The 26854-nt window shown below is 33.8% G+C and overlaps 1 protein-coding gene across 3 annotated transcripts in view; it reads left to right on the top strand.

The window, feature by feature from the left end:
* The window catches only part of NRK (Nik related kinase), a 155240-nt gene that overhangs the window by 106845 nt on the left and 21541 nt on the right, over positions 1–26854 (top strand). For 2 of the 3 annotated variants that reach the window (XM_027609679.2, XM_027609681.2), the window contains exons 14-23: positions 1633–1740; positions 4712–4779; positions 6749–6843; positions 10637–10734; positions 11978–12342; positions 13887–14223; positions 17608–17794; positions 18250–18405; positions 21371–21514; positions 24520–24678. In XM_027609679.2, coding sequence (XP_027465480.1) covers positions 1633–1740; positions 4712–4779; positions 6749–6843; positions 10637–10734; positions 11978–12342; positions 13887–14223; positions 17608–17794; positions 18250–18405; positions 21371–21514; positions 24520–24678 — 1717 coding nt within the window. The remainder of the gene's footprint in view (positions 1–1632; positions 1741–4711; positions 4780–6748; positions 6844–10636; positions 10735–11977; positions 12343–13886; positions 14224–17607; positions 17795–18249; positions 18406–21370; positions 21515–24519; positions 24679–26854) is intronic. The other variant, XM_027609680.2, reaches the window with a different exon arrangement.

Genomic DNA, 26854 nt, shown 5'->3' with positions numbered 1-26854 from the left:
GGTTTTGCTCCCCAACCTCTAAGTTAATTTGTCTTTCTTCCGATAGAATGCTGAACTGTGCTATTTAAGTGAATTATACTATTTTTTTTTTAATTTCAGGATGTTTAAATCAAAGTTAAAATGAAACAGAACAGCAGTTTACAAAACATTTTGTATTTACCATATGTATCACTTGTCTCACTAATTTTCCACCATTTTACATAATTAATCAATGAAATCTCTGCATAGAACATGACACAAGTTACAGATTCATCTCTGGACTCTTTTGAAATGCAATATGTTAATATCATTATCTTATTTGCAAATAGTCAAAACTTCATTCTTTCAAATTCTCTAATATAAGTGAATATAATTTGGTTGGTGTTGATGAATTCAATCTGGCAGATCTAATCTGACAATGAAGGGTTTGTGGGCTTTATAAGCAAATTAATGAGGTCAATAGGATTAGGAGAGCACTTGTTTTCTAATACTTCACAACATCCGTTTACATAAAGGAATCCTAAATTAAACCCTGGTATCAACATCAGTTCATCTAATAATAATTAATGTAGTAATTATAAATGTATCTTGTCTGAATGTCTGGATAAGTGAATCTTTTGGCTTGTCCATTGAGCCAATTAAACTAATGTTATTTCCCTAACACGTTTAACAAGCAACGAAAGGCCCAAAAGGGGAAATGGGTGTCTACTCTCAATAAAGGGGGAGATAGGAAGAGAAAGAAACCATATAGAGAAGTGGAGGTATGAGTCTAGAATGGTGATATTTGCCTGAAATTAAGGCATCTAAAATGCTAGTGACTAATTTCAATGAGGACTAGTAACAATTAAATCTAATGGGTTTTGCATTTATGAAAGAGACTTGTATGCATCCTTGCAAGACTCATAGCTTTGCTAGCATGACACATACTTATTGTCATTTGGTGTTTTAAATGTACATGTGAGAAGCCATTCTAAACTGGAAGAAAAAGTCAGTAAATAATATTTACCAATCCCATGACTCTAGGATCTTGTACAGGCATTCATATCTTTGTATGTGATTTTTAAAGAAAATATAAAAAATTGATACTAACTCAAAGTCATGGATCTTTTGAATTGCCTAAAGATTTGTTAGCATTTAGAGATGTATGTGAATTCTTCAACTAACCAAAGAAAAAACTCATTTTCATTACTCTCTGTGAATTGAAGAAATAATACTGATTGGCTTCAATGTGAAAACAGAAACTTTCCTAAATTCCTAGAGCTCAGTTAGTGAGAAATATTTGCACTGCTGTATTATAGATCTTCCACTGCACAGGAGGACCGAGCTTCATAGTTATAATTGCCTACTAAATGTGACAGTTTGGGGTTATGAGTTAAGCTTTAAACCAGATATTCTTAACCTGGGTCTAATAGATTAGCTGCAGGTGTTCAGTGATCCCCCTGAAAATATATGCAGACATGTGTGTCTATATGCAGTTAGAATCTCCTCAGATTCTAAAGGGAATCCAGAACCAAAACCTATTAGAATCTACTGGTTTAAATCAATTTTAATATTTGAAAATTATTCTAAGTTGTACATTGTGAAGATAAAGTTGCTCCTATCATTTGCTTTTTAACAACAATTAAAATATTTATTATCCTTTTTGTTTCAAAGGACAAAGAAGATGAATCATCAGACAATGATGAAGTATTTCATTCAATTCAAGCTGAAGTCCAAATAGAACCATTGCAACCATACGTTCCAAATTCTAAAGGAAATGAGGTAAGTTTCTCAGTATGAGTTGCTGTGACATTAATAAGTGCCTAGAACAGTGGTTCTTAAACTTTTTGGTCTCAGGGTATCTTTATACTCTTAAACATTGAAGACCCCAAAAACTTTTGTTTATGTGGATTGTGTCATTCAATATTTAATGAATTAGACATTAAAATAAAACATTTTAAATATTTATTAATTCATTTAAAAGTAAATAAAAGTATTACATGTGAACATAAGAAACAAAGTTTTAATAAAAAATAAGTATTTTACATTTTACTTAATGGAAAACAACTGGATTCTCATATCTGCTTCTGCATTCAATTTGTTGCCATATGTTTAGTTTGAAGTATATGAGTAAAACTGGCTTCTCACATATAAGTAGCTGGAAAGGGAGGATTTTCATAGCTTTTTCAGATAATTGTGGATATTCTTTGATAATACACCAAAACTACAGAAGTGGAATTTAAAACCCTATCAGTGAAATTTTGCATATTCAGAAATATTAAAATCCATTGTTCTATTGTATACTATGAATAGATGTTTTGCTCATGCACAATTTTGTATCTTCATACATTGGTTAGTTGGAAAACATTGGTTCAATGTGTATGTAGATCTTTCCAAATATTTACACATTTCATTATACAACATCAATAAATAGTATTTGTTAATGTCACCAATTTCATCAGAAAAATGACTGAGTATTGATAAGTCAAGTGCATGGTGACAGATAATAAATTTAAAATTTTAATTTTCACTTCAAAGCTCAATTTTATCATTGCTAACAAATAACATCAGTTGTTTTTTTCCTTGAATTGACAGGCTAACTTCATTGATTTTAAATAAAATGCCTGCCAAATACCCAAGTTGAATAATCATAGTTTGTCTTGTCAGTCATTCTTTTAAGTAAAAATGTTGCCAATAAAACCTTGGGTAGTTCAGCTTGTAACACAATCACACATACCTTTTCCCTTGATTGTTCTGGGATGTAGTTTATGACAGGTTCTGGGTCATTTAATATGTGATTTTTTTTTTATATTCATATGAATAATCAAGTCAGTCCTCATGTCTAGGTTGACTTCTGTTTTCATGACTATATTAACAGCATTTAGCTTAGGGTATTGGTGAGGCCCAAGTTGCAGTTTCAATTCCCATGTGGACAAGGTATTATCATCATAGCCAGCATTCTTAACAGCTAGCCACCTAAAAATTTTTTGGTCACTAAGGATGAGCAGGTTGCTGGGTGAAGAACTCAGAAATTCTTGCCTTACTAATAGTGGGTCAGGAGTCTCATTGTTGTCCTTACTCAGCACAAGGGCCCTAGATCACTATATTTCTTTCTTCTAGATGCTTCAGAGTAGGCCACTATGATGACTTTCATGGACAATTATCCTTTTTAAAATATGTTACTTCTGATACTAGCAGTCCTCTGAAGTAAATAACAGAGTATTGCTTTATAAATACTAACCACTGGCAGAAGGAACATAAGCTGGATTGTATTATTTAATTACAAGAGGCCTTATGTCTCTCTCTCTCTGCCTTATTAAATTATGACTTTCCTCCTACTCTCAGATAATAATTATTACCTTAAACATATGTTTTTAAGCAGTAAATATAATGAGTTGTGCCTGATTGGTTTAGAATGCATCATTTGCCTTATATATACTATTCTTACTAATCATCTTCCCATTTTTTGGACCAAATACAGCCAATTCATATCAGGTATTAGCTTTTCTTATTTTTGGCCTTTTCTGAGTAATCCTGGTCTCTGGTTTACTAATGTCAATAAACTTTCTGAGACCAGTTTCATAAACCAAGAGGCCTAGACGGGGTCAATATGATGCCAGGTATCTGAATCAAATGTGGAAAAAGTCAGATGCTTATCATGCATACTGCCAAACATCTGGTTACATTTGGAAGCGTTCATTTGCAAAACATGTGAACAATTAACAACATTTTTTGTTTCCTACCCATCTGTGTGATAGAGTTTAAAGACAACCTTAATAAGTCACTACATAGAGAGAAATAGTGTAGTAAGGTTAGTGTAGTTTCTAGAAACTATAGAGTGACTTTATCACATGAAAATGCTAGATTTTTAAAAAATGTAACATGTTTAGTTTTTCTTTCTAAGGAATCTACTGTGGCTGCCTCATTGAATGTCAAAATAGCCTATTTTTTGGTTAGCTAAAAGCTATTTTAAGTAGAAACCTAATGATATAAAACTAAATGAGGCAAGGTAATACTACATGGTCCTATCTACTAATGTTGGCAGAAAATAAATCTGCCCCACTGACAGATGCTGGCTCATTTTATGTGATCTTAAGTATTTTTCTATATTAGATGAATGAATAATTATTAGAAACCAAATTAATTCATTTAGAATTGAAAAAGTATTGGAACACTGATTATGACATTACAGTCCAATTGTAAAGTTTCTGGAAGGTGGGACACTTCTGACACTTGAGAGATTTTAATGATGTGTTGTATGTGTGTTACAACTTTTGAAAATCTAGGGTTAACTTAAAAGGGTAAGTGAGTGAGAAGTTTGAGCTTAAATTCTGAGAAATTTGGACTTGACATAAAAGTAATATGAAAACACAGAAAGCATTAAATTAGCAGTTGAGGGACTTACATTCTGATTATAAATATTCTTTAACTTGATGTAAAATTCTTAGAAAAGTGATTTTTCCTCTCCGAGGTACAGATTCCTCAAAAATAAAATTAGAGTGTTTGATTATATAATCTCCAGAATCTGTTATTATACTAAAATTCAAGAATACCATGAGAAATTATGGTTAAGCAGTTCTAATGTTATACTATAAGTAATTATGAAAATACAATCTAGTTATGAAAATCAGATTTCATAAGTTGGATTTTTAGTAAACTATCTTTATATGAAGAAAGGAATTTTTCCCATGACTTAATACTTCAAAAGAATTTATGATAAAATATTTTACCAAAGTATTTCATTGTCTTTAAGGTCCAAGAAAGATCTACTTCAGTGCCTTACAATGAGGATTGTGAACACCATGTCAAGTTCTCTTCAAAGTATGTTTCTCTGATTACTATATTCAAATTACTCATGATTTACTATTACATGGAATATTAAAGCATATTTATTTGGCACTAAGTTTTGTGTAAAGTGAAAACTAAAATATTAATGAAAACATCATCACTAGTGATATTGTCAGCCTGTATTTAAAATGTTAACTGCAGTAATTCATTAACTAGATCTTTCATATTTGGACATACTGTAGTCTTAGTATCATTTAGTTTAATAATTTGCTGATAAGATCCACAATTTAATAAAAGAAATGTCAATGAATTCTTTGACAGATTTCAATTGGTACTTTATAATAAAAAGATGTGAAACTTCATATGTATCATGTACTTCAATTATACATCTTATCATGTAGTACATCATGAATATCATGTACTTGTACTACATGTTAAAATACACACACAATTCCTAACTTCAGAAGCTGATGCTATGGAATGGGCAAGCTTGAAATGACCTATGGGAAAAATCAAATCTAAAACTCAGTATTATATTAATGATATTTTATCCTGGTAACTATATTTTTTATCTCTGTAATATTGGTGATCTTCAGTAATTTTCAAAGATCATATTTCATATTTTAGATGTTATGTGCAAAGTGTTATATTTGAAAGCTAAATAAATTTGTTTATTTATTTATTTAAAGATTTATTTTAGAGAGAAAGAAAGAGCACAAGCAGGAGAGGCAGAGGCAGAGGGAGAGAGAATCTGAAGCAGACTCCATGCTGAGCACAGAGCCTAATGTGGAGCTCAGTCTCACAACACTGAGATCACAACCTGGGCCAAAACCAAGAGTTGGACCCTTAACTGATTGTGCCACCCAGGTGCCCCTGAAAGCTAAATTTTAATGTAGATTTTCCTTGAAAATCATACCCCTTCCAACTCCAGATTATAATGGAGAGAATTTAGCCTATATTCATTCACTCAGTCATTCACTAAATATTTATTGAGCACCTGCTATAGTCAAGATACTGAACAGTGTGGTCAGATTGCATAGAGTTGATGGTATGTAGTATGTATATTACTACCTCATTATTATATAAAGCCCTATATATTTATGTCTTTAGATTTAACTTGTGTGCAAAAATCTTGGAAAATTAGAAAGCAAGATTAGGAACTTTTGCTTTCTCTGCATTCAGTGAATAAGTTGTCATGGCCCTTCTGACCATAAAGTGAGAAAACTTTTTAATTTTATGCATCTTTTTGGTATCATGGGATGTCTTTAATAAAATCCAATACATAAAAATTAATATTGCTGTTAAATTAGAATTGGCTATTCCCATTATAAAAAGAGTTTTGAATTTATGAATAGCAAATATATTAAGTCTTTCCTGAAATTTAGGGTCATAGAAAAGTCTCTTCTCTGTTCTAGGCTTAGATCAATAACCAAAGCCCTTCCTATATAGAAATTCCAAAGTGACATAAAATTCAGCAGCACAGGTCCAAAATAGCTTTCTAAATATTCCCTGAATTTGAATATTAAAAATTAAACTGTTCCATTTGTATGTCCACCCATCTATCTAAATCAGGAATAGGATATTAAAAAATGCAAATGCCAAATCAGGATGATAATAGTGGAATATTTGACATAACAGTAACAGCTTCTTGTTAAAATCCTCACATAGACTATTATGTTTATCACTGTGTTACTAGGTATATAATAATGTCTGAATATTACCTTAAAGAAAGGTTATTGAATTTTTAGAATTTAAATATGATATGTGAAGGAAATATATACTATATGGAAACATTTTATTTATATTTTGGAAATCGTTTCTCTGTTCTAGATAAAATAGCACATTTGAGGAAAAATGGAAATTTGAAAATATTAAGCTCTACTTCTTTTTAGTTTGATATATACCCTATACCTAAAACTTTTTTGTTGGTCTTGATTTTGAGTTGTATATTCCTTTTATGAATATTAGGACATGGCATATGCTTTTCTGTCTTTTCATTTAGTGTTCCTCAGCGGTCTGTTTTGGAACAAGCTCAGAAGCCCATTGACATCAGACAAAGGAGTTCGCAAAATCCTCAAAATTGCCCAGCAGCATCAGGTGATTCAAAGCGCAGAGTTTAAACAGTCAAAACACAGAGCTAATGTTTAACAGTTTATATTGCAGAAGTGAAAAAAGAACTTAAAGAAGTAATGAATCAAAAGTGTTAGTGAAGCCACATGGAATTAAGACCAAGAGGCCATTGAATTTGGCAATTGGGTGGTCAGTGGTGACCTTTGAGAAATGGAAATTAATTTTTCTAAAGTTATTTTCTTTTTTTTTTAAAGATTTTATTTATTTATTTGAGAGAGAGAGAATGAGAGAGAGAGAGTACATGAGAGGGAAGAGGGTCAGAGGGAGAAGCAGACTCCCCGCCGAGCAGGGAGCCCGATGTGGGACTCGATCCCGGGACTCCAGGATCATGACCTGAGCCGAAGGCAGTCGCTTAACCAACTGAGCCACCCAGGCGCCCCTAAAGTTATTTTCTTTAAGTTGTGTAGTAGTTAGAAATGTGTCTGGGGAGGTGGGGATGTCAACTTTGGTTTCTGTACCGTGAAAAATATGAGAAAAGGAACTTGGAAGAGGCCTTTCTAACAGGCTAAAATTTATAGACAATCCTTAAAATATTGAAATATTAGATGGAGTAGTTGTGGGCATGTGTTTTATTTATCCATTTATTTCACCACCCCAAAGTAAAATATATACAGTATTTCATAAACTTCCCTAGATGTTACAAATTGATGTTTTTACTCAAATACATGAAAAAGTAATAAAATCATAGAAAATAACTTCATAATTTATGATATGAATTTCAACAAAAGTGTTTTATCTTATGATATGCTTTTGAGAGTTTAAATGAATTATAGATTTTTGAAATATTGAAATAAAGCCAAAATTTAGGCCTTAGATTGTAAAATCTGGCATTGTGTACTTTTAAGCAATCCAAGTAAATTCTGCAAGGGCAAAACGCCTGAATGAGTTCTCAAGTCATCTATAAAAATGTAGAACATAGGTTTTATTAAAATGTTAATAATAAAGAGGGCACATACTGCATGGAGCACTGGGTGTTATGCACAAACAATTGTAGAACACTACATCAAAAACTAATGATGTAATGTATGGTGATTAATATAACATAATAAAAAAAAAGATATATAGGTATGCTCTATCAAAATCAAATATTTCAAAGACCTGAACTTAAAAACCCTGTTCTTCTTAGGAGACTCAGATAATGGTAGAATTCTTTTAGTAGTGTCCTCTCATGCAGAAATACTATCTTGTGAGAAATAAAATAAACCTGAATCAAAAGTAACTTTAAGAATATTTTCCCCAGAACCTTTCTGGTTTGGCTAGGGCTAATTTTACTAATAGTGGGCAAACACCTAAAAATTTAAGGTTTATTCGTACTGCCTTTTCTGAAATAAGGAAATTCTAGATTAGGTCCCAAAGCAGTCATGAACATTGGTTAGGAGCGTGGTGAGAAGGGGATAGCTTCTGTGTAGATAATAGCTGAAGTTCTTTTCAGCTCTAAAATTCTATTATTTTTTTGTGTGTACCACCTAGACTATTTGAAGTTCCCATGAAATTACATGCTTTATTATGCAGGAAATCAGAGCACCTTACTACAGATTTGCCTCAAAATCTCAAACACTCACCCAAACTTCTTATTTAGCCTAACAACACACAAAGGGACTTGAGAAAAAAATGGTTTTCTGAAGAAAGATAATAAACTGCAAAAGTAAAATGCCAGAAGATGCAGACACAAATTGTAGAATGTGTTCCAGATAATATACTCAAAAGATAGTAGTGTTTGTAAATACATGATTTTTGGAGTTGCAGGGTCTACACCTTGGCTATATATAGCAAAGTTGCAAATAAAAAGGGGATAGGATTATTTATCTTTAAAGTCCAAGCACATAAAAAAAAAAATAAGCAGGGATGAAAGTGCGCCTTGGTAAAGCCTTTTCTAAGTATACTCAGCCAGATCTACTGATTTTTGAGCCTAAATATTATCACTGAATTTTAACCACAGGTGTTACTTACTGTACCATAAATCTTAATATAAAAAGTCCACACTTTAAGTCCAGATATATTTGCATTTTTTAAAGATTTTTTTTTAATTTTTAAGTAATCTCTACATCCAATGTGGGGCTTGAACTCACAACCCCAAGATCAAGAGTTGAATGTTCTACAAACTGAGCCAGCCAGGGGGCCCTAAATTTGCATTTTAAATGGAAATATTTACACTATGGAATTAAGCTGCTCATTGTGATAGCAACTAGCCAAATTAAAACTACACTGTTGGTGGGAATGCAAGCTGATACAGCCACTCTGGAAAATAGTATGGAGGTTCCTCAAAAAGTTGAAAATAGAGCTACCATATAACCCAGCAATTGCACTACTGGGTATTTACCCCAAAGATACAAATGCAGGGATCTGAAGGGGTACGTGCACCCTGATGTTTATAACAGCAATGTCCACAATAGTCAAACTATGGAAAGAGCCAAGATATCCATCAACAGATGAATGGATAAAGAAGATGTGTATATATATATATATACAATGGGATATTATGCAGCCATCAAAAGGAATGAAATCTTCCCATTTGCAATGACGTGAATGGAACTGGAGGGTATTATGCTGAGCGAAATAAAGTCAATCAGAGAAAGACATGTATCATATGACCTCACTGGTAATGAGGAATTCTTAATCTCAGGAAACAAACTGAGGGTTGCTGGAGTGGTGGGGAGTGGGAGGGATGGGTGGCTGGGTGATAGACATTGGGGAGGGTATGTGCTATGGTGAGCGCTGTAAATTGTGTAAGACTGTTGAATCACAGACCTGTACCTCTGAAACAAATAGTATGTTATATGTTAAAAAAAAAAAAGAAAGAAGATAGCAGGAAGGGAAAAATGAAGTGGGGGGAAATTGGAGGGGGAGATGAACCCTGAGAGACTATGGACACTGAGAAACAAATTGAGGGTTCTAGAGGGGAGAGGAATGGGGGGATGGGTTAGCCTGGTGACAGGTATTAAAGAGGGCACGTACTGAATGGAGCACTGGGTGTTATATTCAAACAATGAATCATGGAACACTACATCAAAAACTAATGATGTAATGTATGGTGATTAACATAACATAATAAAAAAAACTAAAAATGTCAACCCCTCAGGCATACTGGCAATATTACAAATGCTCATTAGCCATGTGCGACTACTGGCTGGCTACTGTATTAGACATCAGATACAGAACACTTCTGTTACTGCAAAAAGTTCTAGTGCACAACATCACTATAGAAAGATTCCCAGCTTTATAAAAAGGGTTAAGTTTTGTCTCTTTTCAGTTGTTTGCTTTTCAACTGTATTGAAATACTTCAGGATATATCATTGAGTGGAAATTGGGGGATTAAGATTGCAGGATCAACTTTCCTCTTGAGAATTTTGTCTATATGTTCGTCTAATACACTGTTGGGCTCTTTCTCTACTGGTTAATATTGGAGGCCAATGATACCACCCAGCTCTTCCCATTCTTGATATGTATTTTTTTAAATAAAACTGTCTACCAGTCTTACTGGGGATCTTTTCACACAGATAGAGAGAAATATTTAGCAAGTGTACACTTAATATTGAAAACAGAAAAGCCATGTAGATCTACAGACAACAAACCTTGAGCCTGTCACTACCCCCGCAAACAGAATCTATGATCCTGGCCCCATGAGAATTTATTAGGTGATATTTCCTGAATGGAAAAAGGCTACAAGAAAAATAACAAAGTATTGAACTGGTACACTATAAAAGTGAAGGCAATGGCTGCAATCATCATTGTAACTAATGTCTTTTTTGTCATTCCACAGAATCTTCTTCTGAGGAACAGAGTCCTGTGACCTGGAGGAGGTCCCAGTCATCACCGCCTTATTCCACTATTGATCAGAAATTGCTGGTTGATGTCCACGTAGGTTTCCATCTTAACTTTTAACACATTTATCTGTTTTTTAAAAATGTCTTTCTTTAGACTTAAATATTTTCATCTTCACTTAAGGGAAAGGTCAAAGTGTTTAGTTTTTTAATTAATCTTTCAAAGATATATTTTCATTGCTATGTGAGTATGCAGAATATGAAATCTAGAAATTAAGTTTGAAATGGAGAAACATTGAATTGATCAGAAAATATTTTATATGCACATTCTTTTATCAGAATATATTATTGGTGACTAACATAACATAATAAAATTAAATAAATTAAAAAAATAATATATTCAGAGAGGAGTGATAAAAAGGTCTTTGTAGAAGCTAATCTCAAATCAAGGAGTAGAAGCTAGATGTTCACTTTTGTCTAATATAATTTCTTGGATGATAATGCAATGCATAAAAATAAAACATTCGGGGAGAAATAAAATGTCCTCTGATAGCATAAACATTTTTCCAATTGTTTTTTTTTACAGTACAATGGAGATAATTATTTTTTATTATGTTAATCACCATATATTACATCATTAGTTTTTGATGTAGTGTTCCATGATTCATTATTTGCGTGTAACACCCAGTGCTCCATGCAGAACGTGCCCTCTTTAATACCCATCACCAGGCTAACCCATCCTCCCACCCCCCCTTTCCAATTGTTTTTGCAGTGTACTTTCAGGTCATTCCATTTTATTTCTGTAATTATTCCTACCCTACCACATACATATCTCTTTCAGATTGCCTAATTGTTGCTTATACGACACTTAAAGATGGATTTATATTAATTTGTTTCTTAGAAGTGTTTGATCTACTTTGAAACAACCTATGTACAAAACTGAGTTGGGAAATTAATATATCAATTTTAAGAGCTATGTGGTAATCCTAATATCAGAGAATAAAATGAAAGGAAAAAATAACTATATCTTCTATAGAACATCAAATAATCTGTTCTACTCTCTATCACCAAAACTAAAGGTCCATTCCTCAGCAGAAAAGTAGGGGTAATAAAAAAGAGTACATTTTGCCCTGTGTGAGCCAGAAAGGCCATTAATTATCATAGCCTGAAGTTTGGGTTTTGGCATCTCATCCTCATAAAAATGTTGCTTTATCTAGTGAGTAAAAAATCTTCATTTCAATCAAAAATATATTTTAAAATACTGTCAGCTTGGAAACTTTCCAATCTAGAAGAAAATGAAAGGCTACTGGAGACTACATTAACCTTTCTTGTGCACACAGGTTCCAGATGGATTTAAAGTAGGAAAGATATCACCCCCTGTTTACTTGACAAATGAATGGGTAGGCTATAATGCACTCTCTGAAATCTTCCGGAATGATTGGTTAACTCCTGCACCTGTCATTCAGCCACCTGAAGAGGATGGTGATTATGTTGAACTCTATGATACTGGTGCTGATACTGATGGTGATGATGATGATTCTAATGATGCTTATGAGGATACCTATGACCATGACAATGGCAATGATGACTTGGATAACAAGGTTGATCAGGCTAATAATGTTGGTGAAGACCATGATGATAATGACAATGATGAAGCTATTGATGACAAAGACAATAATCATGATGATGCACCTTGTTGGCCAAGGTTGGTTTTTCTATATTATTTGCACTACCAAAGTTTTAGAATTTCAGAACTATTTGCATTTTAGTTTTACTTTCAAATTTTATTACCGAGGGTGAATGCATTGCACTTGCATATTAGTAAATGGTTGATTTTCAATAATAGATTTTAAATTATTTTAATGTAAAACACCTAATTTTGCATTTTTGTATACTATATTTTATTAGTATTCAAGTATTAAGTTCTTTATAACTACAATTGTTGATGTTTCTGTTACAATTAATGCTACTGAATCATTTTACCCTCTAAAACCACAGTGAGTATATGAAATGAGGTGACAAATAGTGTGCTACTTAATAACTGTAAGAGGAAGTCCTGATATTTGCAAACAAATCTCCAAATTCGCTGAGAAAAATGAATTGCAACCTTGATTTTCACTTGATAATTTTAGGCTAAAATGTACTAACAGCATTATTTTTGGAATTCTGCAAACTGCTGTAACTAAACTCAGTACTCATTCTATTTTATCTTCTTACATAGCAGCTGCCAAAAGTGGTAATATTTAGTGAAGTGATATTTTCGGCATGCCACCAGTTGTTTTCTATATATATAGTTCCTTTCTCCTGCTTTAAACAAGCCAGTGTGTTCTTATTTACATATGTTCATGATTTGTATTCAAACTGTTCTCAAAGGAGATTAGTTAATATAGTAAATGTTTACATTAGTAGAAAAATGATTAACAGAGGGAGAATTGTTTGCTTTATAATATTGAAATCCATATTTTTTTGTTAATTTTCAAATGTTATTGGGTGGATATACATGGCAGAACCGACTACAAATTATTCAAAATTTTTTCTTTTTTGCCAACTAAAAAAATCTACTAAAAGTTCCATTGTCAAATAAATTTGCTTTTAGGATTATCATAGGTACCTGGATATGTTGTCTCTTATGCTAAATACCATTGTGGCATTTGGTAAGGTTGGTGTTCTCAGCAACTACATAAATGACTATCTTAGCCTAATGAGATCTATATTGCTGAATTTCCTGGTGGTAGTAATAGAAAAATCAATAGGATTCTTTAGCAAAGTAGTCAATACACGTGTGAGAAAATCAAAGCATGTGTTAAAATTAACAGAAATTAAATATATTGCAAAACAATTATTCAATTATGTTGTGGCTGTGCCAAAAATATGGGTTTAATCATTTATGTGGCTGTGAAGTTGCTAATACATGTAGTCTATTATTTAAGCAACCCCCCCCAAAACAGAACATATTTTTGCTGCTAACCTAACACATGTTCCTAATAAAGGATGCAAGTTCTCTTCCATCTGCCATCCATGTGCAGTCAGGGAATTGATGGTGGCTGTGGTGTTGATTCAGTATTTAAGATTCACAAGATATAGGGTATTTTTCTTGTCCATATCATACCAGTATTGTTCACATAGAGCAAAAACATTCCTAGAGATAGTATATATGTATCAGATACATCCTAATTCTGTTTTATTTGCTGACTTTCAAATGTGTTTTTGTTCAGTGGCTCTCTGTCATTAATTGGATCTTGTTATCAGACCAAGCTATGGCAGAGATGGAAGCTGCAAGCAAGATAGTAGAGATGGAAGTGATGGTGGAGAAGAGACCTGCAGCAGCTATGGAAGTCAGAGAGTCAGTAGAGGCCATGGAGAAAGTGTAGCCAGTGGGGGCAGTGCAACCAGTGGAGACCATGAAGAACTTGGAGCCAGTATAGGCAATGGAAGAAGAGTTAAGGAAGTAAATGGAGGTAAGGGAATCAGTGGAACCAATGAAGAAAGTGGAGCCCTTCAAATCAGTGGAGGAGAAAATTGCTCAGAGACTGATGGTCAAGGATTGGAGAGACCGACATCCCAGGACTTTGAACATCAACAGGAGGTAATGCACCATTTGAAAAGGAGAATGAATTCCTCTCCTTGTAAATTTGTTTTTTCATGTGATATGTCACATTTCCAGTCATTCCAAATATAATTTTAACTTCTAACCCAAAGCCTTAAACATTTTAATTTATAGTTGTAGATCTTTACTTCTCATTTGGATGGTTCCTATTTACTTCTAGGGACAAAAATACATTTTTTTTGTTCACCTTTATTACTCAGATCACAAATTTGGGATGGCGTCTCTTAACATATACAATTTATTTTTCTGGGAAGTTATCATTGTGGTAAAATTTACTAACAGAATTTTCCATCTTAACTATTTTAAGTGTATAATTCAGTAGCATTAAGTACATTCACAATGTTGTACAACCATTATTACTGTTCATTTCTAGAACTTTTTCATCATCCTAAACAATTAAATAATTAACTCCCTATTATCCCTTCTACCAGGCCCAAGTAACCTCTAGTCTACTTTCTAAGTACTTTATATAAGACAATCATACAATATTTGTCCTTTTGTGTCTGGTTTATTTCACTTAGCATAATATTTTCAAGGTTCATCCATGTTGTAGCATGTATCAGAATTTTCTTCCTTTTTAATGCTGAATAATATTCTATTGTATGAATATATCATATTTTGTTTATCCATCTATCTGTTGATGGACACTGGGGTGGTTTTCACCTTTTGTTTATCATGATAATGCTGCTGTAAACATTGGTATATAACTATCTGTTGTTGGAGTGCCTGTTTTCAATTATTTGGGCTGTCTACCCAGGAGTAGAATTCCTAGATGTAGAATTGCTAGAGTGGAATTGTTAGATTCTGCTTTAACTTTTTGAGGAACTCTTAACACATAGAATTTAAATGTAAGTAATGTATTGTGTTAAGTAATGATTTTATCATTCACAAAACATCACTGACTTTATAAATACATTTAAAAATACTCAAATAGTATCCAGTTTAGACTGCATCTCATTCATAACATTTTTAAGTTCGGCCTGATTAGATCTCATTTCTGCCCTTAGAGATTCGATACTGTCATTAATGCTTATTTCAAGCCTAGCTATTGACTTCCTGATTGCTACTCTGAAGTCTATCTCTGACATCTTGCTTTTATTCAAACTGTAGAAGGAGCTGAGATGCCCTTCAACAGATGAATGGATAAAGAAGATGTGGTTCATTAATACAATGGAATATTACTCAGCCATCAGAAAGGATGAATACCCACCATTTGCATCAACATGGATGGAACTGGAGGGGATTATGCTAAGTGAAATGAGTCAAGCAGAGAAAGACAATTATCATATGGTTTCACTGATATGTGGAACATAAGGAATAGTGCGGAGGACCACAGGGGAAGGGAGGGAAAACTGAATGGGAAGAAATCAGAGAGGGAGACAAACCATGAAAGACTCTGGACTCTGGAAACCAAACTGAGGATTACAGAAGGGAAGGGTGTGGGGGTGGGTTAACCAGGTGATGGGTATTAAGAAGGGCACGTGTTGTGATGAGCCCTGGGTGTTATATGCAACTAATGAATCATTGAACACTACATCAAAAACTAATGATGTACTATATGTTGGCTAAATGAACATAATAAAAAATTTAAAAAATACTCAAATAGTTTCACAGATGCTAGATCAATAAGAATGATCACAGAGAAGATTTCCTGGAGCATCTGGTATTTGAACTAATTCTTGACAAATAGAGAGTATTTGGATATTTGAAAACACAGGTGAGATTCCGGACAGAGGAAAGATCATTTCAATTTACTTTCCCAGCCAGTTGTCCTATCACACAAACTGGCTTACAAGATGCCATGCTCCTTCATGAATTAGTGCCCTTGTGCAAGCTGTTCCCTCTGTCTATAAGGCTGCCCCCTCACATCTTCTCTGCTTGGTTAATTAGTCATTCTCATGATCCAATTCATATATCATCTTTGACTTTTCAAGATGGAATTATATACCCCTCCCTCTGTGTTTGCAAGCATTTTGCCTATAGTTTCATTTTAGTACTTGTGACATAGTATTTGGTTGTTGACTTGCTTTTCTGCCATACTAGATTGTGAACTCTTAAAAGGCTGGAACTCTGTTTAATCCATTCTTGATTACTTTTCTCTACCCACTCACCCAATCCCAGGACCCAACCTAGGACTTGGTTTATGATAGACACAATAATTATGGAAGAAATCAATGAAGGAAAGAAAATTCCTAGATAGTTTCCAATGGGAAAGTAGTATGAGTGGGAAAGTCTCTCTCTCTCTCTCTCTCTCTCTCTCTCTTTCACTTTCTCTCTTTCTCTCTCCCTCCCTCCCTACTTACCTATCTTAATTAAAGACATTAAAACAGGATGTCCCATCATAGTTTTCATAGCTCCCCCGGGTATTTCCAATTATTGCAAGGAATGTTTTTGACATTTACAGAATGAGTAGACAGTCCTTTCATTTTAATTTGAAAGGACATGTTGCCATACAACACTTTTGTGGTTGGAAAGGTCATAAAAACAAGTCTTTGACAGGGCAGCACAGCTCTCTCAATGCCAAGAATCACTGGATGCAAAAAAATGCTTATCAACAGACAAGCTTACCCAAAACAGTTGGCATGTTTTTCCACAGGATATGGCATCCCATGTAAATTCTGTCACATTTTGTGGCTTTTATCCTTGAGTTTCTTCTATGTAAGTTAATGGAAGCCAACTAGATTTTCAGTGAGGTATGGTCACACCCTTGAATTGGTGTTGGTTGATTTTCCATCACTAGCTTTGTCATTTGACAAAGTAAAATTGATACCCCCAACTCTGGTGCTTTTTTAATTTTTTTCAAGTGACTCTTTAGCATAGCATAGCTCAACATAAGCTTTGGAATCAGACTTTGGCTTCAAACTCTGGTTCCCCTACTTTATCTCTATGATTTGAATAAATTATTTAACTTTGCTAAGCTTTCATTTCCTCATAAGTAAAATGGAGATAATTATACTTACTTTTTGGGTTGTTGTTAAGGATTTGCAGTAATATATAAATAAAATAACTAGCAGTATACCTAGTATATAATAAAAATTCCACTAATATTGGGCCCCAAATCACACAGCTAGGGATTTTAATTTAATTTAAATTTAATTTAATTTAATTTTAATTTAATTTAATTTAATTTAAATTTAAAAATTTAAATTTTTCCTCTGACATCAGTTGTCTCAATTTAAGTTAGTTCTCTCTCTTCTGATAACATTGTTGAATTCTTCTGATAAATGTGGATTTTCAAAGGATGAAGAATTATAGATGCTACAAATTTTGCATTCTCTTTTTCAAATAACTTCTAGGCATATTATATTTATTTCACAGTTAATCTCCAAATAAAGTCAAAATTGATTTTCAATCTTCTATTAGGAGCCCAGTGGTAGAAGCGAGGCCTCAAATGCCATTGCCTTAGGCCCTGCACCAGCAGCACCTGATGACGAGAATGACAGCATGGACATATCAGAAGCATCAACACAATCAGGTTTTTCTGCCAGCCACTCATCTCCCTCCAATGGTTCTGGGAGGGCTGCAAATGCTGACTTTGGCAGTGCCATCTGTAAGTGTGTTTAATATAATCTCCAAATGCTGCAGTCTATTCACACATTACAGCATTTGACCACTGGTTCATGGTCTGAAAAGAATGAAATCATTCTGATATTCAGTTAACATAAATTCAGATGGATACATGCTTTAAAAAATATACTCCTCACTGAGTCTTTATGGCACCTAAATTTAAAATACAATTGAGTAACTGAGTCCCTCATCTGGATTTTCTTTTGCAATCTAATCATGGTAACCTGAAATACATTCATATTCAGAAATGTATTTTAACCATCATGATTTGTGTTATCTGATGGTTTAGGAGATAGAGAAATGATACCTCCAGGAAAAAGAAAATTCAATAAAGGAAAGAAACTTTTCTAGGCTGTGTCTTATTTGTGGAAACATTCAATCACATATGGTATATACACTAGTAATTTCTCTGAATATCTTCCCCTTACTTCTTCACAGTGTATGCTGGATTAGTGGAAGCACCTGAAAAATCACCTAAGCGACCCTCTGAAGTCAATGTTAACCCACTATATGTGTCTCCTGCATGTAAAAAACCACTAATCCACATGTATGAAAAGGAATTCACTTCTGAAATCTGCTGTGGGTCTTTGTGGGGTAAGTTTGGTTTCTTAAAACTGAGTTGTTTTTTCAAAGAATACTTTTTTTTTTTTATCAATGCAGCAAACTTGTGAAAAATCATAGATGTAAAACACTTGTTATTACCAAACCATTTTCAAGCAAATAAAAATATATATATTTGTACTAGCTAATTTGTTCTTTTTTTACTGATTTATTTTCACTCAGTGCAGTTTGATGTTTGAATTGGCACTCCTTCCCCTTTTTATTGTTTCTCTTTTTAACTTGAATTGACTTGACTAAAACATAAAATTGGACTAGGTTATGATTATTTAAAAATTTGAGCTTAGTATTTTTACTTTAAGATAGTGTGTAGCATTTAATACCTAATGAGATAGTTAAGACATATTTCTGTAAGTTCTTGTTTTTAAATAATCTTGTGGATTTGTAGAGAAAGTTCTTTCAATCATGTCTCTTTTTAAATGTTTCAAGTTTTTATCTAAATTTTTATTAAGAATTTATTGTTAACATATAGTGTAATATTAGTTTCAGGAAGAGAATTTAGTGATTCATCACTTATATATAACACCCAGTGCTCATCACAAGTGCCCTCCTTAATGCCCATCACCCATTTAACCCAGCCCACTCCCACCTCCCCTCAAGTAACCCTCAGTTTGTTCTGTCTCTTTTATGGTTTGCCTCCCTCTCTTTCTTTTTCTTCCCCTTACGTTCATCTGTTTTGTTTCCTAAATTTCACAAATGAGTGAAATCATATGGTATTTGTCTTCCTCTGACTGAATTATTTCACTTAGCATAATACTCTCTAGCTCCAACCACATCATTGCAAATGGCAAGATTTCATTATTTTTGATGGCTGAGTCTCTCATGGTTTGTCTCACTCTCTGCTTTCCCCCTCTTCAGATTTCCCTCCCTTCCCCTATTGTCCTCTGTACTATTGCTTATGTTCCACATATGAGTGAAACCATATGATAATTGACTTTCTCTGCTTGACTTACTTCACTTAGCATAATACCCTCCAGTTCCATCCATGTTGATGCAAATGGTGGGTATTCATCCTTTCTGATGGCTGAGTAATATTCCATTATATATATGAACCACATCTTCTTTATCCATTCATCTATTGTATATATATACAATGGGATATATATGTATACACACACACACACACACACACACACACACACACACACATATACCACCTCTTCTTTATCCATTCATCAGTCAGTGGACACTTGGGCTGTATCCATAATTTGGCTGTTGTTGATAATGCTGCTGTAAACACTGGGGTGCATTTATCCCTTTGAAATAGTGTTTTTTATATTCTTTGGGTAAATACCTAGTAGTACCATCGCTGGATCATAGGGTAGTTCTGTTTTTAACTTTTTAAGGAACCTCCATACTGTTTTCCAGAGTGCCTGCACCAGCTTGCATTCCCACCAACAGGGTAAGAGGGTTCCCCTTTCTCCACATCCTCACCAACATCTGTTGTTTCCTGTGTTGTTAATTTTAACCATTCTGACGGGTGTGAGGTGGTATCTCACTGTAGTTTTTATTTGTATTTCCCTGATGATGAGTGATGTTGAGTATATTTTCATGTGTCTATTAGCCATCTGTATGACCTTTGATAATGTCTTAACTTCGATAGACTTTTTCAGTCCTTTGCTCTAGAAGAATTATAACCACATTAGTAGGGCTCAGACAATATTTTACCTCAAACCAGTATGAATCATAAATGAAACAGAATAAATAAATGGAAGGAGGGAAGAAATTCAAAGTGAATGCCAACCTCTGACTTGCAATTTCATAGATTTTGCTTAATGTATGTTTGAACAGGGGACAGAATTTTAAATTAAAAATAAAGCAGCATAGCAAACATTATAGCTATATGGATTGAATAACTTAGAAAAAACATGTTACCCTCCAAAGCTAATATATTGTGTCAGATAACAAGAAAGCAGAGTTTATGTCTTTATCATTTCAGTCAGGCAACTACCCAGAGATCTAATTAATGTCTAATAATTCATTTTTATAACTTCTAGTTTTATATTTTGAAAAATAAAAGATTACAGTCAAAATTGAATATACTTTACCCTCCCTTTCTGATTCCACTTTGGGAGGAAACGCAATTCCTAAATCTGCCACAGGCCATTACTTAGAGAACTGGTAAAGGACAGAATAGAAAAATGAAAGCAGAGACACTTGTCTTTTCTCCTTATATCCTTGAAACACAAATAGTCTCTAAGTAGAAGGAAAACACTAAAGTCCTCTCCATTATATTACTTGACTGAGTTTTTCCTAGGTCTCAGGTTATGGGGTAAAACTCCCACAGTGGTTTGAAGTGTATTCTAATTTAGCTTAATCTTCTATTTTAGCCCTCTCATTCAGTCTTTTAACAGTTTTTATATTTGAATAAATAGAGCCAGCAGACAAATAATAGAGTGTAGGAATTTAGATACATAAAAGTAGGAACTACTTTCACAGGTATTCTGCAATGTAAGTTTTATAATATATGCATGAATACAGACTCAATTTAAAAATAATTTACATATAATTATTGTAAAAGCATTAAACTCTTACTTATAATTAGGAAAGAGGAATCAACTGAATTGAATTCTTCATATACACTAGACATCCTTAATGTTTAATGGTAATTTTCAAAAGGGTTGATTGATTTTTATAAAGTTTGGGACACTGCTAAAGGATGGTGAGATATTTATAAAATTCTCCTTTTGAGATGCCACACCAGACACCAGCCAGTAGAAATATTGCCAGAAGGTATTATCTTCTAGATTTTAATATATTTCAGAGAAATTTGTTTTGTTGGTGAGTTCATTGTTACACAGTATGAGGTTAACATTAGCCTAAAGTGATATGTCATCTTCGCACAGATCAGCCCACTGGAATTGCAAAAGTACTAATATAAATTCAATTATAAAAATGTAATCTGAGCTAATATAACACCTTTCTTTTTATATGCAAACAGGAGTGAATTTGCTGTTGGGAACCCGATCTAATCTGTATCTGATGGACAGAAGTGGAAAGGCAGACATCACTAAACTGATAAAGCGAAGACCATTCCGTCAGATTCAAGTTGTAGAGCCACTCAATTTGCTGATTACCATCTCCGGTTTGTTTAAGAACTAAAATTAGCTAAGTAATTATATAGATTAATTAGGTTCCAAACTAGGCTAAAGACTTCCACAGGTAAAAGTTTCATAGGAAAGCACTTTAAATATAACCTTAAATTAGGACACCAAACTTTCCTATTTGTGTTTTCTTATCTATTCGCAGTTTATTTTTTTATTTTTTTATTTTTTATTTATTTTTATTATGTTCAGTTAGCCACTATATAGTACATCATTAGTTTTTGAGGCAATGTTCAACGATTCATCAGTTACCCATAACACCCAGTGCTCATCACAACATGTGCCCTCCTAAACACCCATCACCCTGCTACCCCATCCCCCCACCCGCTCCCTTCTGTAGCCCTCAGTTTGGTTCCCAGAGTCCTGAGTCTCTCACGGTTTGTCTCCCTCTCTGCTTTCTCCACCTTCAGATTTCCCTCCCTTCCTCCATGGTCCTCTGTACTATTGCTTATGTTCCACATATGAGTGAAACCATATGATAATTGACTTTCTCTGCTTGACTTACTTCACTTAGCATAATACCCTCCAGTTCCATCCATGTCGATGCAAATGGTGGGTATTTATCCTTTCTGATCCATTGTATGTATGAACCACATCTTCTTTATGCACTCATCTGTTGAAGGCCATCTTGGCTCCTTCCACAGTTTGGTTATTGTGGACATTGCTGCTATGAACATTGGGGTGCATGTGCCCCTTCTTTTCACTACATCTGTATCTTTGGGGTAAATACCTAGTAGTGCAATTGTTGGGTCGTTCTATTTACAGTTTAAACTAACTTCTCACTCTCCTTTGCTGTCTGGATATTTGATTGCAATGCACCTCACCTAGGTCATTTGATAAGAAAAAAAACATGCCATTTACGTCTTTCAGGTCTTTCCTGAGTAGCCACCTGCAATTTTACAACTCACAGTTTCACCCACCCATATGCAGATGACCACATCCATCATATACTTTCTTGTGGTGTGCTAGAAGCAACAAAGAACAAAGTGGACAATAATTGGATAAAAATAAAACTCTGTTGTCCCTGGCACAGCCTTATCATGAGGGCCTACAGATAGGATTAGGAACAAGAATGGATACCCTAAGACCTCTGACTTCTTCCCACATAGTAATTGAACTTCTTAGTTTTGGTCAGTCAGAACCTGAATCTCTGAATAAGAGAGAGCAAGTAAACAGATGTTAATAATAATTGTCATTACAAACATTACTTGGTATTAGAAAACACTAGTACTAAAGTCAACTAAAGGCAAAAGACAACTGACAAAAGGATACAAAAAGTTAAAAAAATGGTTTAACTGTAGAATAAAATGATGCTAATTACAGTTATTTATATGTGTTTGCATGCTTCCTGTCTATACCTAATAGCTATATGGCACATTAATTAATGATTATGTATATTCCTAAAATTATTAACTTTGCTTTAAGTTTTGGTTAGGGGAGAAAATCCTCGATAGGTATGCTAAAGCTTCATCATTTTTTGGTCATGTTTCATTTTCATTGATTTTTAATTGCTTGAGGTACACAGATTTTGAGGTAACATTTAGATTTTGAAAACATCTGCGTGGCTTAGAGATTGCACATCTGGAAAACAGATTACTTTTTATCCAGCTTTTTCTAACCCAAATGTGTCCTTTTTAATGCTTAAGTTTTTCTCAAAGTGGATTATTTTTGCATCAAATGACACTGAGAACATCAGTGTAGAAAGATACCTAATAATTTAGAGCACAAATTTATTCTACCACTTAAGAGTAGACTGGAAATAGACATAGATGTCTGAATTCTAATGCTGCTTCAAAAAATGTCATGTAAAAGCATATGTAAGATTAATCACATAAGTAAGAATCTTATTGTTGAGCCTAGAAATCTTAGTAACAATAAACTGTAAAAAATGAATACAAAGTCACTACATATGAAAACAAATGTGTAATTCAATGGCCTGTTTTTCCTTAAGGGATTGTAAGGATTTGCTGGGGTTTACAATTAGAAAATTAGCAGTGAAGATATGAGGAATTCTTAATCTCAGGAAACAAACTGAGGGTTGCTGAAGAGGTAGGGGATGGGAGGCATGGGGTCATTGGGTGACAGACATTGGGGAGGGTATGTGCTATGGTGAGCGCTGTGAATTGTGTAAGACTGTTGAATCACAGACCCATACCTCTGAAACAAATAATGCATTATATGTTAAAAAAAAAGATAGTAGGAAGGGGAAAATGAAGGAGGGAAATTGGAGGGGGAGACGAACCATGAGAGACTATGGACTGAGAAACAAACTGAGGGTTCTAGAGGGGAGGTGGGTAGGGAGATGAGTTAGCCTGTTGATGGGTATTAAAGAGGACATGTATTGAATGGAGCACTGGGTATTACACGCAAACAATGAATCATGGAACACTACATCAAAAATTAATGATGTAATGTATGGTAATTAATATAACATAAAGAAATAATTCAATTGGCAAAAAAATTAGCAGTGAAGATAAATTTGACTGAGAAAAAAACAATAAAACTTTAATTATTTTGTAAGTATGCTGGAATGAAAGAGCACAAAGAGACCCTTCCCACTAATCCTGAATTCCTAACAGTCAATACATCAGATGTCCCTCTCATACATACATACCTACCAAGGACAGCTTCTAGGTCTCCAAATCCCAGAAGGATAAAAGCCAAAGTATAAGTGAATGGATGGTAATTCTGTTGCTATGCTATGGCAGTCTTAACCTGTCCCAAAGAAGTATTGTACTTCTCTTCAGACAGGCACATAGGTAGCTGGTAGACATTTTGACTATCTCTTGGAAGTGAGAGACTAAGAAAGACTTTGCTATCATATTTACAAAATCTGAAGGGAAGAATCTAGTAGTATAGTTTTTTCTAAAAGTGCTTTTTACTTTAATGAGAAGATTTGGTTAAAAGGGCAAAGTACTTTTATTGTTTTGTTTTTCTAATATATGAAAAAATAGACTGAATTAAAACACTCTATCTTATATATCAGGCCATAAGAACAGACTTAGGGTGTATCATTTGACCTGGCTGAGGAACAAGATTTTGAATGATGATCCAGAAAGTAAAAGAAGACAAGAGGAAATGCTAAAGACAGAGGAAGCCTGCAAAGCTATTGATAAGTTGACAGGCTGTGAACACTTCAGTGTCCGTAAGTCCCATTTTATGTTTACTATAGCTATATAAAGTTTGCTTTCCTTTGTTTAGTAAAGTACATTGTTGTGAGAGGCAAAGTAGATAAAGAAAAGAATTTGCAACTTCCTATACAAAAATGAGTGAATTTCACTGAGACAATTTCCGGGTCCTCTATGTCACAATCATGACTGTTGAGAAAATACTGATTGACTTAAATAGCAATTGAAGTTTATTTTCTCAACTTTCTTCCCTTTCCAGTCACTCTAATTAGTCCAGATGAACTGATACTTCTTTTCTTGCCTCTGTATAACTCCGACTATATAAATGTTCTTGATGTATCTTCAATCACCTGTGAGGAGATTCATATGATATTATCGTTCCTTGGAACAGCAGTAAAATAGAATCACATAACAATTCCACTTCTTTAATTGGAAAATTTATCTTAATACTGACCAGGAAACTTTGCAATGAGTCCAAAAGAAAATTCTTCTATGGTTTACTGGCTCTTGCTCCCACTGTCAATACTCATGAATATAATTGCTAAATATTTTCTGTCTGATTAGTGTTTTCATATGTCCTATCTCTTTACAACCATTCACTGCAAAATGAAGTAACAACTCCATGGTCTCAGAATCCTTCTCTCATCTGTCTACAACTAGAAAGTGATGTTATCCCATTCTCTTCTATTTCTGAAGCAAATCCCCTTTGTTTTCTTCTTTCCTTTTAATTAATTGCCCCTTCAGACAGAGCTAGTGACATAGGTAAGCGATAGCTGGAATCACATAATATGAGTTTTAGCAGGATATTGCTATTCTGACTGACCATTTCTGTTCTGCATATAGGGGCTTTTCCAGAATAGGTTTCCATATGTGTGTATATAAGTACACATACACCATTAAAGGGAGAAATGAGTACCCAGACAAACCAGGACTTAAATAAATACACTATTTTCTTCTCGTTGTATGTATCACTACTCTCCTCCAAATCATATTATATGTATTTGGTAGCCAAAGGTGAAAGAGATCCCCAGATGTTAACCAAGGAGTTTATGTAGCAGAACTGCCTGCCTCCTAGTGGGACAGTCATGTACTCATACTTTCATGGTGTTTTCAATAGCCTCTCAAGATCCATAAAATAATGGACTGACACCAATTACTGCCATATATTAAAATTATAGGAACTGTTTGCTTAACAGAGAATTTCTTTGCTTGTTGGGGGTTTATTAATCATGCTTCTTTGACCTACTTGAGAACAGTGTAAAAGAAAAAGATAAAATAACTAGAATCAGAGAGAGAGAATATGAATAAGAGAAGGGGGAGATAGAAAGAGAAGTCTTATATTTGGTCTCTGATGAAATCTGACTAGAAAGGATAGAAGCAATATTCCTGCCAAGGAGGAAGGGTTTTAGCACAAAATATAAATCTAGCAAGTAGACCAACATATATCATAAGAATCAGAAGGTCTATATGAGAGAAAGCATATACTTTTTATTCATTTTTCTCTTTTTAAAAAAACAGCTGTGTTGGAATTAATTTATATATCATAAAATGTACCCATTTAGAAGTGTACAATCAATGGTTTTTAGTATGTTTATAAAGTTGTATAACCATTATCATAATCTCATTATCCCAAAAAGAACTCCCATAGCCATTAGCAATCACTCCACATTCCATCCCTCTGACATTCACCTTATTCTCCTCAGTCCTAAATAACCACTGATCTACTTTCCTTTGCTCTATTTTTTTTCTTTTCTGGACAATTTATTTAAATGGACTCATATATGGTCTTTGTGACAGGTTTCTGTTATTTAGTATAATGTTTTCAAGGCTCATGCCTGCTGTAGCCTGTATAACATGTATCAGTACTTATTTTTTATTGCTGAATAATATATTTCATTGTATAGGTATACATTTTGTTTATACAATTTTTATACATCCATTGTTTATACATTTGTACTCTTTCCACTTTTTGGCTGCTATTAACATTTCATACATGTGTCTGTACATGGGAATGCATGTTTTCTTTTCTCTTGGATAGTACCGCCACACTGTTTTTCAAAGTGGCTGCACCATTTTACATTGACATAAGTGTGTAAGATCCATTTTCTCTTCATCCTTGCCAACACTTGTAGATGTCTGTCTTTTGATTCTAGGTATCTAAGTGGGTGTGAAGTGGCATCTTATTGTAGTTTT

Source organism: Zalophus californianus, chromosome X, assembly GCF_009762305.2.
Source record: "Zalophus californianus isolate mZalCal1 chromosome X, mZalCal1.pri.v2, whole genome shotgun sequence".
NCBI lineage: Eukaryota > Metazoa > Chordata > Mammalia > Carnivora > Otariidae > Zalophus > Zalophus californianus.
The sequence above is the reverse complement of the archived record's forward strand: the minus strand, read 5'-3'. Positions and strand labels throughout refer to the sequence as shown.